Genomic DNA, 16,826 nt, shown 5'->3' with positions numbered 1-16,826 from the left:
TCTTTGTCTGTTTTTGGTATCAGAGTGATGGTGGCCTCATAGAATGAATTTGGGTGTGTTCCTTCCTCTGCAATTTCTTGAGTTTGAGAAGAATGTGTGTTATCTATTCTTTAAATGTTTGATAGAATTCACCTGTGAAGCCATCTGGTCCTGGGCTTTGTTTGTTGGAAGATTTTTAATCACAGTTTCAATTTCATTACTTCTGATTGGTATGTTCATATTTTCTGTTTCTTCCTGGTTCAGTCTTGGAAGGTTATACCTTTCTAAGAATTTGTCCCTTTCTTCCAGGTTGTCCATTTTATTGGCATAGAGTTGCTTTTAGTAGTCTCTTAGGGTGCTTTGTATTTCTGCGGTGTCTGTTGTAACTTCTCCTTTTTCATTTCTAATTTTATTGATTTGAGTCCTCTCCCTCTTTTTCTTGATGAGTCTGGCAAATGGTTTATCAATTTTGTTTATCTTCTCAAAGAACCAGCTTTTAGTTTTATTGATCTTTGCTATTTTCTTTGTTTCTGTTTCATGTATTTCTGCTCTGATCTTTATGATTTTTTTCCTCTACTAACTTTGGGTTTTGTTTATTCTTCTTTCTCTAGTTCCTTTAGGTATAAGGTTAGATTGTTTATTTGAGATGTTTGTTGTTTCTTGAGGAAGGATTGTATTGTGATAAACTTCCCTCTTAGAACTGCTTTTGCTGCATCCCATAGGTTTTGGATTGTTGTGTTTTCATTGTCATTTGTCTCTAAGTATTTTTTGATGCCTTCTTTGATTTCTTCAGTGATCTCTCGGTTATTGAGTAAGGTATTGTTTAGCCTCCATGTGTTTGTGCTTTTTACGTTTTTTCCCCTGTAATTGATTTCTAATCTCATAGCATTGTGGTCAGAAAAGATGCTTGATATGATTTCAATTTTCTTAAATTTACAGAGGCTTGATTTGTGACCCAAGATGTGATCTATCCTGGAGAATGTTCCGTGCGCACTTGAGAAGAAAGAGTAATCTGCTGTTTTTGTATGGAATGTCCTATAAATATCAATTAACTCTATCTTGTCTACTTTGTCATTTAAAGCTTGTGTTTCCTTATTAATTTTCTGTTTGGATGATCTGTCCATTGGTGTGAGGTGTTAAAGTCCCCCACTATTATTGTGTCACTGTCAGTTTCCTCTTTTATAGCAGTTAGCAGTTGCCTTATGTATTGAGGAGCTCCTATGTTGGGTGCATGTATATTTATACTTGTTATGTTTCTTCTTGGATTGATCCCTTGATCATTATGTAGTGTCCTTCCTAGTCTCTTATAACATTCTTTATTTTAAAGTCTATTTTATCTGATATGAGTATTGCTACTCCAGCTTTCTTTTGATTTCCATTTGCATGAATATCTTTTTCCATCCCCTCACTTTCAGTCTGTATGTGTCCCTAGGTCTGAAGTGGGTCTTTTGTAGACAGCATATATATGGGTCTAGTTTTCGTATCCATTCAGCGAGCCTGTGTCTTTTGGTTGGAGCATTTAATCCATTCACATTTAAGGTAATTATTGATATGTATGTTCTTATTACCATTTTCTTAATTGATTTAGGTTTGTTTTTGTAGGTCCTTTTCTTCTCCTGTGTTTCCCACTTAGAGAAGCTCCTTTAGCATTTGTTGTAGAGCTGGTTTGGTGGTGCTGAATTCTTTTAGCTTTTGCTTGTCTGTAAAGCTTTTGATTTCTCCGTTGAGTCTGAATGAGATCCTTGCTGGGTAGAGTAATCTTGGTTTTAGTTTCTTCCCTTTCATCACTTTAAATATGTCATGCCACTCCCTTCTGGCTTGTAGAATTTCTGCTGAGAAATCAGCTATTAACCTTATGGTAGTTCCCTTGTATGTTATTTGTCGTTTTTCCGTTGCTGCTTTCAATAATTTTTCTTTGTCTTTAATTTTTGCCAATTTGATTACTATGTGTCTTGGCGTGTTTCTCCTTGGGTTTATCCTGCCTGGGACTCTCTGTGCTTCCTGGACTTGGGTGGCTATTTCCTCTCCCATGTTAGGGAAGTTTTCCTGTATAATCTCTTCAAATATTTTCTCGGGTCCTTTCTCTCTCTTCTTCTGGGACCGCTATAATGCGAATGTTGTTGCATTTAATGTTGTCCCAAAGGCTGTCTTCATTTATTTTCATTCTTTTTTCTTTATTCTGTTCCACAGCAGTGAATTCCACCATTCTGTCTTCCAGGTCACTTATCCGTTCTTCTGCCTCAGTTATTCTGCTATTGATTCCTTCTTGTGTATTTTTCATTTCAGTTATTGTATTGTTCATCTCCGTTTGTTCTTTAATCCTTCTAGGTGTTTGTTAAACATTTCTTACATCTTCTCAATCTTTGCCTCCATTCTTTTTCCTAGGTACTGGATCATCTTCACTATCATTATTCTGAATTCCTTTTCTGGAACATTGCCTGTCTCCACTTCATTTAGTTGTTTTTCTGGGGTTTTATCTTGTTCCTTCATCTGGTACATAGCCCTCTGCCTTTTCATCTTGTCTATCTTTCTGTGGATGTGGTTTTTGTTCCACCGGCTGCAGGATTGTAGTTCTTCTCACTTCCGATGCACAGTGCCTGCCACACGGCATCGATGTCATGTAGAGGTTCTTCTCAGAGGGCTTGCCCAAGCTGATGCCATGGCCCGAGTAGTCATAGGAGAAGATGTTGCAGTTGATGCGTGAGCCGAGGCCAATGTAGAAGCTGCACATCTGGCCCAGGTCCATGGTGCTGCCATGGAGAAGAGCAGCATGTAGTGGTTGGAGGGTGCACAGCGCACGAACATGCAGCCGAGCCCCAATTTTATTTCTAACACTTTTTTTTGTATATTCTGTGATATTTTCTACATAGACAATTTTTTTTTTTTTTTTTTTGGCAGTACGCGGGCCTCTCACTGTTGTGGCTTCTCTGTGTGAATTTTTTAAAAAATGAAGACATAGGAATTCCCTGGTGGTCCAGTGGTTAGGACTTGGCACTTTCACTGCCATGGTCACAGAACTAAGATCCCGCAAGCCATGCAGTGGGGGAAAAAAATAAAAAGATAAAAAATGAAGACAGTTTTATTTCTTGCTTTCCAGTCTGTATGACTTTTATTTCTATTTTGGCTTTATTTTACTGCCTAGGGCCTCCAGTATGTTTTTGAAAAGGAGTGATGAGGACAGATATTCTTACCCTGTTCCTGATCTTATGGGGAACATACCCAGTCTTTTATCCTTAAGTATATTAGCTGTAGATTCTCTTTAGATGCATTTTACTGGGTTGAGGAAGTTTCAGTTCATAGTTTGCTGAGAACTTATTTCATGAATAGATGTTAAATTTTGTCAAATAACTATTTCTGCACCTAGATGATCATATGGTTTTTCTTCGTTAGAACATTGATTTGATGAGTTATGTTTATTGATTTTAATATTGAATCAGACTTTCATGTCCCTAGATAAACCCCACTTGATCATGATGTGTAACCTTTTTACATATTGCTTGATTTGATTTGCTAACATTTTGTTACATTTTCTTGCATGTGTTCATTACCAATACTCGTTTGTAATTTTGTCTTTTTCTTATCTTGATGTTAGGGCCTCATCAAATGAGTTGGGAACTGTTTCTTTCTATTTTATTTTCTGGAAAGATTTGTGTAAATTTAGTATTATCTCTTAAATGTTTGGTAGAATTCACCAATTCTAAAGCCATTTTGGCCTGGAGTTTTATTTGTTGGGAGAGTTTTTAACCATAACTAAATTTTTCTTTAATGGGTAGAGGAGTTTTTAGATTATCTATTTCATCTTAAGCAAGTTTTTATACTGGTCTTTCCAGAAATTTGTCCATTTCAATGAAGTGGTTGGATTTATAGGCATAGAGTTTTTAGTATATTTTTCTTATTATTCTTTAATATCTGTTGCATCTCTAGTATTGTTCCCTCTTTCTTTCCTGAAATTGATTATTTGTGGTCTCTCTTTTTTTATCTTGATCAGCCTGGCTATATGTTTATGAATTATATTAATCTTTGCAAAGAGCCTGCTTTGGATTTTATTGGTTTTCTCTTTTTCTGTTTTTCAATTTCATCAATTTCTGTTCACATTGATATTGCTTCCTCCCTTTTGTTTACTTTGAGTTTAATTTACTCTTCTTTTTCTTCTTTCTTAAGATGGATGTTTAGATAGTTCTTTTTGCTTAATATAAGCATTTATTTATATAAATTTCCCAAGAGCATCTTTAGCTCCATTCCATAAATTTTGGTGCTGTGTTTTCATTATCATTCAATCGAAGTATTCTAATGGCCTTTGTGACTTCCTCTTTAACCTGTAGGTTATTTAGAATTGTTTTGCTTAATTTTTGAATATTTGGGCATTTTCCAGATGTTTTTCTGTTACTGATTTCTGGTTAATTTCATTGTGGTAAGAGAACATACTTTATATAAATTTTAGGCTTTTGTTTTTAATTTGTTAAGGTTGGTTTTATAGCTCAGAATATGGTTTATATTAGATTCTGTTCCATGTGTGCTTGAAGGGAATATATTGCTCTTGTTGGGTGGAGTGTTCTGTAAATGTCAGTTTGATTGATAGGCTTCTGTCAGTCAGGTGTTCTATATCTTTACTGATTTTTGTCTGCTTGTTTCTTCACTTACAGAGAGAGAAGTGTTGAAGTCCCCAGTTGTAATTGTGGATTTGTCTATTTCTCTTTTTAGTTCAATGCTTTTGCATCATTTATTTCAACACACTTTTTTGGTGCATAAATATTTAGGATTATTTCATGCTTTTGGAGAATTGATTCCTTCATTGTCATGTAATATCCTTTCTTTAAACCTGACAGTTTTCTTTGCTTTGAAGTCTATTTCAATAATAATGTAGCTTTCTTCTGATTAGTGTTTGCATTTTTTGTGTGTGTGTTTTTTTGCGGTACGCGGGCCTCTCACTGTTGTGGTCTCTTCCATTGCGGAGCACAGGCTCTGGACATGCAGGCTCAGCGGCCATGGCTCACGGGCCTAGTCGCTCCACGGCATGTGGGATCTTCCCAGACCGGGGCATGATCCCGTGTCCCCTGCATCGGCAGGCGGACTGTCAACCACTGCGCCAACAGGGAAGCCCTGCATTTGTTTTTTTTTCCTGCCCTTCTCCTTTTAACTCTCTACAGGCATATCTCAGAGATATTGTGGGTTTGATTCCAGGGCACCTCAGTAAAGCAAGCACTGCAGTAAAGTGAGTCACATGAATTTTTTGGTTTCCAGTGCATGTAGAACTTAGGCTTACACTATATTGTAGTCTATTAAGTATGCAATAGCATTATGTTTTAAAAAATCAATGTACATACCTTATTTAAAAAATATTGCTAGAAAATGCTAGCCATCATCTGAGCCTTCAGCAAGTTGTAATCTTTTTGCAATAGTAACATCAAAGATTACTCATCACAGATAACTGTAACAAATACAATAATTTAAAAATTTGAAATATTGCAAGAATATTCAAAATGTGACACAGAGGCACAAAGTGAGCAAATGTTGGAAAAAATGACAACGATAGACTTGCTCAACACGGGGTTGCCACAAGCCTTCAATTTGTTTAAAAAAGAAAAAAAAAGCAATATCTGTAAAGTGCAATAAAATGAGGTATGCCTGTTTATGTTTAAAGTAGATTTCTTGTGTCTTTCACTCCATGTCTTTCTTATTTCTAATATATTTCTATTTGGCTTTTTAAAAATATCTTTATTAAGATTCACATACTGTACTGTTCATCCATTTGAAGTGTACAGTTTAGCAGCTTTTAGTATTATATATCACAGAGTTTTGCAAACACATCAAATTTTGAACATTTTCATCATCTCAGAAAGAAACCTCATACCCATTAGGAGTCAATCTCCATTTCTCCCCCAAACATTCCCCCAACCCTTGCTTTCTCTTTCTATAGATTTACCTATTTTGGACATTTCATATAAACAGAATCATATAATATGTAGTCTTCTATGACTGCCTTCTTTCACTTAGCATATTTTTTTCAAGCATGTTGTAACATTTATCAGTGCTTAATTCTTTTTTATTAATAAGTAACACTCCATCATATGGATATATATTGTTATTTACCCATTCATCAATTGATGGACATTTGGATTATTCCTACTTTTTTGGCTCTTACAAATAATGCTGCTGTGAACATTGATGTACAAGTTTTTGTGTACATATGTGTTTTCAATTCTCTTGGGTATGTATCTAGAAGTAGAGTTTCTGGGTTAGGTGATACTTCTGTATTTATAACCTTTTGAGGAACTGCCAAATTGTTTTCAAAAGTGACCGTACCTTTTTACTTCCCACCAGCAATATGAGGATTCCAATTTCTCCACATCCTTACCAACACTTGTTATTGCCCTTCTTTTTGATACTAGTCATTCTAGTCATTATATGGTGGTTCCTTATCGTGGTTTTGATTTGCATTTCCCTGATGACTAAAGATGTTGATGATCTTTTCATGTGCTTATTGGCCATTTGTATATCTTTTTTGGGAAAATGTCTATTCAGATTCTTTGTTTATTTGTAATTGTGTTATTTGTCTTTTTATTATTGAGTTATAGGAGTTTTTAGTATATTCTAGATGCCAGTTCCTTATCAGATATAATTTCCAAGTATTTTCTCCCATTCAGCAGGGTTTTGTTTTCACTTTCTTGATAATGTCCTTTGATGCAGAAAAAATTTTAATTTTTTGAAAATTGAGATATAATTGACATATAACATTATGTTAGTTTCAAGTATACAACATAATGATTTGATATTTTTATACATTGCAAAATGATCACCACAATAAGTCTAGTTAACATGCGTCACCATACAGTCACAAAAATTTTTTTCTTGTGATGAGAACTTTTAAGATTTACTTTCTTAGCAACTTTCAAATATGCAATACAGAATTATTAACCATAGTTACCATGATGTACATTACATCCCGATGACTTATTTATTTTATAACTCAAAGTTTGTACCTTTTGACCCCCTTCACCCATTTTGCCCACCCCCTACCCCTTGCCTTTGACAACCACCAATCTGTTCTCTGTATCCATGAGCTAGGTATTTTATTTATTTATTCATTCATTCATTCATTCATTTAAGATTTTACATAGAAGTGAGATTATATGGAATTTGCCTTTTTCTGTTTGACTTATTTCCCTTAGCATAATGCCCTCAGGGTCCATCCATGTTGTCACAAATGATTTCCTTCTTTTTTAAAGACTGAATAATATTCCATTGTGTGTGTGTGTGTGTGTGTGTGTGTGTGTGTGTGTGTACATATATATTACATTTTCTTTATCCATCCATCAATGGACACTTGGGTTGTTTCCATTTCTTTTCCATTGCAAATAATGCTGCAGTGAACATGGGGATGAATATATCTTTTCAAGTTAGTGTTTTTGTTTTCTTTGGAATAATACCCAGAAGTAGAATTGCTGGATCAAATGGTAGTTCTGTTTTTAATTTTTTGATTAACCTCTACAATGTTTCCCATAGTGGCTGCACTGATTTACATTCCCACTAACAGTGCATAAACTTTCCTGTTTTCCCCACATTCTCGCCAACACTTGTTATTTCTTGTCTTTTTGATAATAGCCATCCTGACAGGTGTGGAGTGATATCTCATTTTGGTTTAGATTTGAATTTCCCTGATTATTAGTGATGTTGAGCATCTTTTTATGTACCTGTTGGCCATCTGTATGTCTTCTTTGGAAAAATGTCTATTCAGATCCTTTGCTCATTTATTTATTTATTTATTTATTTATTTTGCAGTATGTGGGCCTCTCACTGTTGTGGCCTCTCCCGTTGCGGAGCACAGGCTCCGGATGCGCAGGCCCAGCGGCCATGGCTCATGGGCCCAGCCGCCCCGCGGCACGTGGGATCTTCTTGGACCGGGGCATGAACCCGTGTCCCCTGCATCAGCAGGCGGACTCTCAACCACTGCGCCACCAGGGAAGCCCTGCCCATTTTTTAATCAGATTTTTTTTGCCTTTGGGGTATATGAGTTCTTTGTATATTTGAGTTATTAACCCCTTAACAGATACATGATTTGCAAATATTTTCTCTCATTCTGTAGGTTGCCTTTTCATTTTGTTGGCGTTTTCCTTTGCTGTGAAGAAGCTTTTTAGTATGTTATAGTCCCACTTGTTTATTTTTTTTTTTTTGACTTTATTTCCAAAATGATTTCCAAAAAATTGCCAAGACTGATGTCAAGAGCTTACTGCCAGTTTTCTTCTAGGAGTTTTATGGTTTTAGGTCTTACATTCAAGTCTGTAACCCACTTTGAGTTAATTTTTTTGTATAGTGTAAGATAGTGGTGTAGTTCTATTCTTTTGCATGTGGCTGTCCAGTTTTTCCAATACCATTTATAGAAGAGACTTTTCTTTCCTTATTGTATATTCTTGGCTCCTTTTTATAAATTAATTGACCATATATGAATGGGTTTATTTCTGGACTCTCTATTCTGTTCCATCAATCTATGTGTCTATTTTTATGCCAGTACCACTGTTTTGATTACTGTGGCTTTGTAATATAGTTTGAAATCAAGAAGTGTGCTGCCACTACCTTTTTTCTTCTTTCTCAAGACTGCTTTGCTATTTGGGGTCTTTTGTGGTTCCATACAAATTTAGGATTGTTTGTTTTATTTCTGTGAAAAATGCCACTGAAATTTTGATAAGGACTGAATTGAATCTGTAGATTGCTTTTGGTAGTATGGCCTTTTAAACAATATTATATGGGTACATATGGAATATTCCAACCAAAAGCAACAAAATACGTACACTTCTCAAGTGTCCACGGAGCATTCTCCAGGATATATTTTATGTTAACCCACAAAGCAGTTCTGAGAAGGAAGTTCCTAGCAGTAAATGCTTACGTCAAGAAACAAAAAAAATCTTAAACAACCTAACTTTATTTATTTATTTATTTATTTTTACATCTTTATTGGAGTATAATTGCTTTACAATGGTGTGTTAGTTTCTGCTTTGTAACAAAGTGAATCAGTTATACATATACATATGTTCCCATATCTGTTCCCTCTTGTGTCGTCTCCTTCCCTCCCACCCTCCCTATCCCACCCCTCCAGGCGGTCACAAAGCACCGAGCTGATCTCCCTGTGTTATGTGGCTGCTTCCCACTAGCTATCTACCTTACATTTGGTAGTGTATATATGTCCATGCCTCTCTCTCGCTTTGTCCCAGCTTACCCTTCCCCCTCCCCATATCCTCAAGTCCATTCTCTAGTAGGTCTGTGTCTTTATTCCTGTTTTACCCCTGGGTTCTTCATGACATGTTTTTTTTTCCTTAAATTCCATATATATGTTAAACAACCTAACTTTGTTCCTAAAGGAACTAGAAAAATAGATGAAGTCCAAAGTTAGAAGAAGGAAGGAAATAACAAAGTTCAGATTGGAAATAATCGAAATAGGAACTGAAATGACAACAGGAAAGATCAATGAATCTCAGAACTGGTTATTTGTAAAGATAAACAAAATTGTCAGACCTTTAGCTAGAATCACCAAGAAAAAAGAGAACTCAAATAAATCAAATCAGAAATGAAAAAGGAGACATTGCAACAGATACCACAGAAATACAAAGGATTTTAAGAGACTTCGATGGACAATTGTATGCCAACACGTTTGACAACCTATAAGAAATGGGTAAATTCCTAGAAACATACACCCTACAAAGACTGAATCATGAAGTAGTAAAAATCTGAAAGTTCACTTACTAGTAAGGAGATTGAATTAGCAATCAAAAATCTCCCAACAAACAAAAGTCCAGGACCAGACAGCTTCACTGGTAAATTTTACCAAACATTCAAAGAAGAACTAATACCAATCCTTCTCAAACTCTTCCAAAAAAAAAACAAAAAAAAACCGAATACCAATCCTTCTCAGACTCTTCAAGAGGAGGGAATGCTTCCAAACTCATTTTATGAGGCCAGCATTACTCTGCTACCAAACCAGACAGGGATACCACAAGAAAAGAAAATTACAGGCCATTATCCCTGATGAACATAGATGCAAAAGTTCTCAACAAAATATTAGTAAACTGAATTCAACAATACATCAAAAGGACCATTCACCATGATCAAGTGGGGTTTATTCCAGGCATGCAAGAATGGTTCGATTTCCTCAAATCAATCAATATGATACAGCACATTAATAAAATGAAGGATAAAAATCATATGACCATCTCAATAGATGCAAAAAAAGCATTTCACACAATGATATGATAACTCTCAACGAAGTGGGTATAGAGGGAAAGTTTCTCAACATAATAAAGGCCATATATGATAAATCCACAGCTAACATTATACTCAGTGGTGAAAACTGAAGGCTTTCCCTCTAAGATCAGGATCAATACAAGGATGCCCACTGTTGCCACTTTTATTCAACATAGTGTTGGAAGTCCTAGCCAGAGCAATCAGATAAGGAAAAGAAATAAAAGGAATCCAAATTGAAAAGGAAGAAGTAAAATTGTTAATATTTGCAGATGACATTTTTTAAAAGCTTTAAGAATCTACTATTATTCTGAGCTGTACACTGTTCTCTAGAAATGCTATGTAATTAATCTAAATAACATATGAGAGTAATATCTGAGATTGAGGCTTATCAGCTATACACTTAGCCACACACCCCCTTATTTCATTAAATAAACCTTAGATAATGAGTAAAAAATTAAGATTTTATTTTCTTTTCTACTTTTAGTGTTAAATGTTTACAAAAGACAGTGAAGGATTCTTATCACATAATGTGTAGACCATGTGCCTGTGATCTTGAAGTTTGTGCCAAATGTGGAAAGAGAGAAGATGTTATTCCGTGAGTATTTCTTTTTATGTTTGGGATTTACTCTTTTAATTAATATGTGAATTTTCTTTTAAGGAAACATTCAGTTGCTCTGAGAGTCTTAAGATGCAGAATGTCACACTAATGTAGACGTTGTTCTACCCAACAGGAAGACCATCTTAATTAATTGTTAAATATTTCTATCATTATAATAAAAGTGAAACATCATTTTTAGAAAGTTAAAATATTTATGAGGTTCACATTTATTACACGTTACAAAAGAATTACTCATTATATAACTTCTTTTCTTTAATGGACATCATGTGTTAATTTCTTTGATCATACTTTATTGACAACTGTATTATAATTGGTTGGCTCTTGAGTTAAGTTAATCTTCAAGGATCTTTTCCTCTTTATTTCATTAGGCTCCTATTAATCAAGAAATGTAGTGTAAAAGTCTTTTCAGTCTACACAGTTAAACAATGAAATCCTGAGAAATAAAGCTTTTTCTTCCATCTTTAGGTTTAATATAGAACCAGAAAAGACAGAAAATGTTGAAAATAATCAACGTTCCAGCCACAGAAGAAGCTGCAGAAGAAATGAAGAAAGTGATGATTTAGATTTTGATATTGATTTAGATGACACAGAAAAAGACAATCAGATGGATTGATATAACTATATTAAAAGACAGTTTGGAAGCATGAAATTCTGAACAACTTTAATTTTGAGGGTTTAAAAAAAATACTGTGGAATACTAGTAAGGACATTGGAAAAACATATAGAAAATACATGGACAATATGAATTGTGTATGATATTTGAATAGTGATAAAGCTTTCATCCAGAGTTTTCTTATAATACATTTTTAAGTAGCATATGCTAGTATATCTGCCAAAATGAGTACTGGAGTATTGTATTGCAGTTCATGGGAATTATTTAGAAGAATATACTATCTAGTATCAAATTAAGCAAGATTCAGAATTGATGCTTGTATAGAAACTATCTCATGGAAAAATCAGATGACATTATTATGTTGCTAGCCTCAAAAATTGGTCCTCAGGAGGTACCTTTTGATAGATTGATCTCAGGTTAATGTCCCACATAACAAAAGCCCTCTTGCTTACGCTTGCTTGTTGTAAAGCAAAAAGTTTGTTTTTTAATAATAATGTTTAACAAGTATATAGCAGTTTTTCTTTGAAAATGTTTTTATGTATCTTATCACATTATTTTTAACTTTTTTCGCTTATGAAATTTACATACAGAAAAAAATGCATAAAATCTATATGTATAGTTTAACACATAAAGAAAAATCATACATTTATCACCCACGTGAATCAAATACTCCTAAACAATATAAGTTAGCTTTGTCTGATTTTTGAACATTTTTTCTATCTTTTTGTTTTGAAAAATCTCAAACCTAAAGAAAAGTAGCAGTGTAGTACAATGAACCTTTGTATGCTCTTCACTTAGATTCACAATTGTTAACATTTTGCCACATTTTCTTTATATTTGAATAGATATATGGATATATTTTTTATTTGCTGAACCATTTGAAAATAAGTGGCAGGCATTGGTTTCAAACTTTATATGAAGAGACTTATACTATGCATGTTAATTTGTATCTCTTCTTATTTCATTATTATGAAACTTGTGAAATTGATCCATGTTGTTGCAAGAGCTCTAATTTGTTAAGATTACATTTTTATTCTACATTTTTTATTCTGTTTAGTTCTATTGTATTTACATACCACAATTTATTTTTCCTCTCTAATACTGAGGGACATTTGAGTTATTTCAGAATTTTCCTATAACAAACGATAGTGTTTCTTGGTATAAGTGTCTTATTTCTTGGTACATTTTCTGTTAGGTATGTAATAGAAGAAGATTGAAATGTTTCCTGGTGTACTTGTCTTGTTTCTTGCTACAGTTTCTATTAGGTGTGTCTAGCAGTGGTAGAGGGCATCAGGTATATATGCATCTTCACTATTACTATGTACTATGTAATGCTGTCTTTCCAGAAGGATTGTTATCTCCCTTCCCCATAGCAATGTATTAGAGCTCCTGTGCTCTGCATCCTTTCCAACACTTGGTATCATACTTTTAAATTTCTGTCAGATATGTGTGCAACATATGTCTTTGTCTTATTAATTTGTATTTCTCTAATTACTAATGAGCCTGAGCCCCCTTTAATGTTTATCGACCATTGGTTTTTGGGTAATAGATGATATTAAGGAATCATTTTGCTTAGGTGTAATAATGTTATTTGAGAGATACATATTGAAATATTAAAGGGTGTATAGTGAATTTACTTTAAAATATTTTAAGCATAAAAAAGTAGAGATACAGGGCTTCCCTGGTGGCGCAGTGGTTGAGAGTCCACCTGCCGATGCAGGGGACGTGGGTTCGTGCCCCGGTCCGGGACGATCCCACATGCCGCGGAGCGGCTAGGCCTGTGAGCCATGGCCCCTGAGCCTGTGCGTCCGGAGCCTGTGCTCCGCAACGGGAGAGGCCACAACAGTGAGAGGCCCGCATACCGCAATAAATAAATAAATAAATAAAAATAAATAAATGGAGAGAAATATCATGTTTATGATATAGAAACCTCTAAGTTTACAGTCTACAGAAAGTTTTTCTACCATAAATTCGTGTGGTTTACCTTTTTGTTTGTAAATTTGTTTTCTGAACTATGTAACTTTTGTGGTTAATGAGCCAGCTTAATTATTAGACCTAGCATAAATTATTAGACCTAGCATAAATTCTTCCCCATCTGAGTGAGTTATAATTCCTCAGATTACCTTACTAGGAGAGAAGTTTAATGAAGAGCATCACCTAGTGACATGTACTAATATCTGCATTTCATTCTTTAGTGCTAAGAGAGATTTTGTTTTGTTTTTTCAACAGACTGAAATTTAATTGTTACATTTAGCTCATTTACATACCTTTAGGTCTTATCCTTTCTAATCTAAAAATTATTTTTATTGGAACTCAGCATGGATCTAAGTCCTGGCTCTGCCAGTTACTAGCTGTGTGACTTGGTACAAATTAATATTTCTGTGCCAACTATGAGTGCACTAAATAACTGATAGTATTATTGCTACTGTGATTTTGTGTGTATATATGTATTAGTAATGAGTTAGTAATTATTAACTGGAAATGAAATAATTAATAATTATTAGTAATGAAGATGTCAATTTGGTTGTTTGCCTATGTTCTTCAGAAGAACATATATATGTGTTTATATATGGAATGCAGAATGTTAGAAGGTGAAAAGTTCTGTGGGAAAAAAAATAAGGCATGGTAGGGTGATTGGGAGTCTAAGGGTATGGATGGGGTGGGAATGAGTGTGCACAAGGGGATGGGAAGTGGTCTTTTTAAATAAGGTGCCTAGAGAGACATGTTGGGGAAGAATGTTCCAGGCAGAGGAAACAGCCACTACAAGGCCTCTAAAGCAAGATTGTGCCAGGTGTGTTCAAGGGACAGCAAGGAAGGGAGTGATTAAGTTGGAGAGTTGAAAGAGATAAGATCAGGAAGGTAATGGAAGGTCAGATGATGTGAAACCTGCTTTTAAGATGTTTTTTGTTTCTCTTTGGTTTTCAGCCATTTGACTGATTTCTAAGGTATGAATTTCTTATTTATGCTACTTAAGGTTTTCTGAGTTTCTCATATCTGTTGGTCAATGTCCTTGAACAGACTTGGAAAGTCGTTAGCCATTATTTCTTCAAATATGCTTTTTCCTATTCTTTCCTCTCCTAGCACTCCCATTCTATATGCATAGGAGTGTGTCCCACGTCTTTCTCATGCTCTGCTTTCTTTTTTCTATTTGTTTTTGTGTTTGTTTGTTTGTATGTTTTCTTTTGGCCTTTCTTTGCATTCATAATTCTGTCTTCTATATAAACAGGAGTAATGTGTTCAGTATGCTTTTATTTTTTAAATTTTATTGAAGTGTAGTTGATTTACACTGTTAATTTATGCTGTACAGCAAAGTGACTCAGTTATACATATATATATTATTTTTCATATTCTTCTCCATTATAGTTTACTACAGGATATTGAGTATAATTCCCTGTGAAAAGGGCGTGTATTTATTTATGTATTTATATTTATTTGTTTATTTTGGCCATGAGGCTCACGGGATCCCAGTTCCCCAACCAGTGATCAAACCCGTGCCCCCTGCTGTGGAAGCACGGAGTCTCAACCACTGGACCACCAGCCAGGCAATTCCTACTAGTATGCTTTTAAACCCGTCTAATACATTCTTAATTTCAGATACTGAATTTTGCAGTTCTAAAATGTTCATTTGATTCTTTTTTTTAAATAGATTTATCTCTGTTGAAATATTCTGTGCTACCTATCTTGTACATTTTTTCTCTATGTTTTTAATGTATTAATTACAGTTATTTTGAAGTTCTTGTTCACTTTTGTTTGCTTTTACTAATTATTTTATCTCTTGATTGTTGGTCACTACCCCCGGCTTTGCATATCTAATAACTTTTATTGTATGCTAGAAATTGTGGATGATACATTATAGAGACTTCCTCTGAAAAATAAATTACTGCAGATCACCTTGATCCTGTCAAAACTTGGGTTTAGGCTTGGGGTGGTCTATTTCAGTTTCACTCTTATTCCTCGCTCTTACTCCTTGAGTATTGTTTTTATTCCTAAGCATGTATTTTCTGAGGTCTTAATTCCACTGGTGTTCACCAAGGAATCTCCCCTCTGGGTAAGCCCAGACTGCAACACTGGGTGACCTCTGAAGTCTCTGCCTACCTCTCAGCCTCACAGCAGCTGTTCTCTGCTAGGACTCCTGGAGTTGTGCCCTACATGTGTGCAGTTTAGGAGACTAAGGAGTGACCAGAGAAGTAGGCGAACCAAGAAAGGGTGTCCTGAAAGGCAACAGGCACACATATTGAGTGCTTACTGTATTCTGACAGTGCTCTAAACTAAGCCCTTTACATGATAAACTCCTTGAATGTATATCATGGCCCTGCATAGTGATAACTATCATTATCCACATTTACAGATGAGAAACTGAGATTAAATAAATTGACATACATCCACAAAGTGTTTAGGTCCAGGTTTTGAACCTACATGATCATCTGACCCCAAACCCCATTCTGCCTATTAGGGTTAGTATGCTTAAGAAAAATATGTGAGTTGCTGACTGGATAACTCCACTGTTTTTCATACTACTATTCCAGGGCTCTGTTGACAGTCATTTCCACTGCCACACTTTCATATTCCTTTATTTGAGAAAATTTAGAGCTTTTCTCTCTTTTTCTCTGAAGAACTGTCCCAGGCATCACTGGAGAGAGCTTAAGCTTTTAGCCACTGCTGATATACCTGAATTCAAGTCACTTTTTTTGTACTCTCCTCCATGATTATTGATTTCCATATATGAATCATAATACCTGTGATCTTCCTAATTAGTGATGTCCTGTTATTGTGAGACCTACTTGCATAATGGAAGGAATATAGGTGTTTGCAAACAATTCTGGATATATCTAGTAGCTGTATTGGGAAGGTAAGTTGTAGTGATTATCTCCTAATATGGTAATAATTATTAGGAGAGTAAAAAGTTGTTATATGTACTTGGTGCTTATATATATTTTTTCATTGTAAAAGATAAACAGCAATATTCTTAGTGTTCTCCATTTTTCAGGTGGCTTACCTAAGGCTCGAGGTTAAGTAACTTGCCAAAGTCAAAAAGATAATAAGTAATAAACCTGAGGTTCAAACCAAGTCTATGTGGCTCCAAAGCCTATATTATTTCAACCACATTTGTGCAAAATTACAAATATTCCATGTTCCTAAACGCTTTTCTTCTTAAGTGAAGTGTGTAACAACATTAACCTGAACACACCTCTATCGTTTCCTTCTAGGTCTTTTCCCTCTCTCGTAACATTAGTCCTGTACTGAATGATTGCCCTGTTTAAAAGCTACATTTTTTTAAAAATAAAAAGATTATAGATATCCTCCATATAACTTGTGGCATAGAATTTTTGTCACTCATTATTTTCAAATTTGTCAGTAATGTTAAATGTTGCAAGATCGTTT

General features: G+C 34.8%; 1 protein-coding gene across 1 annotated transcript in view; it reads left to right on the top strand.

Annotated features, from left to right (window-relative positions):
* The window catches only part of C7H9orf85 (chromosome 7 C9orf85 homolog), a 65,741-nt gene extending 49,587 nt beyond the window's left edge, over positions 1-16,154 (top strand). Inside the window, exons 3-4 of the mRNA XM_060154980.1 lie at positions 10,697-10,807; positions 11,297-16,154. Of these exons, the coding sequence (XP_060010963.1) occupies positions 10,697-10,807; positions 11,297-11,444 (259 nt within the window). The 3' untranslated portion in view covers positions 11,445-16,154. The remainder of the gene's footprint in view (positions 1-10,696; positions 10,808-11,296) is intronic.
* The last annotated feature ends 672 nt before the right edge of the window (positions 16,155-16,826 follow it).

Source organism: Lagenorhynchus albirostris, chromosome 7 (assembly GCF_949774975.1).
Source record: "Lagenorhynchus albirostris chromosome 7, mLagAlb1.1, whole genome shotgun sequence".
In the NCBI taxonomy this organism is placed as follows: Eukaryota; Metazoa; Chordata; class Mammalia; order Artiodactyla; family Delphinidae; genus Lagenorhynchus; species Lagenorhynchus albirostris.
The sequence above is the reverse complement of the archived record's forward strand: the minus strand, read 5'-3'. Positions and strand labels throughout refer to the sequence as shown.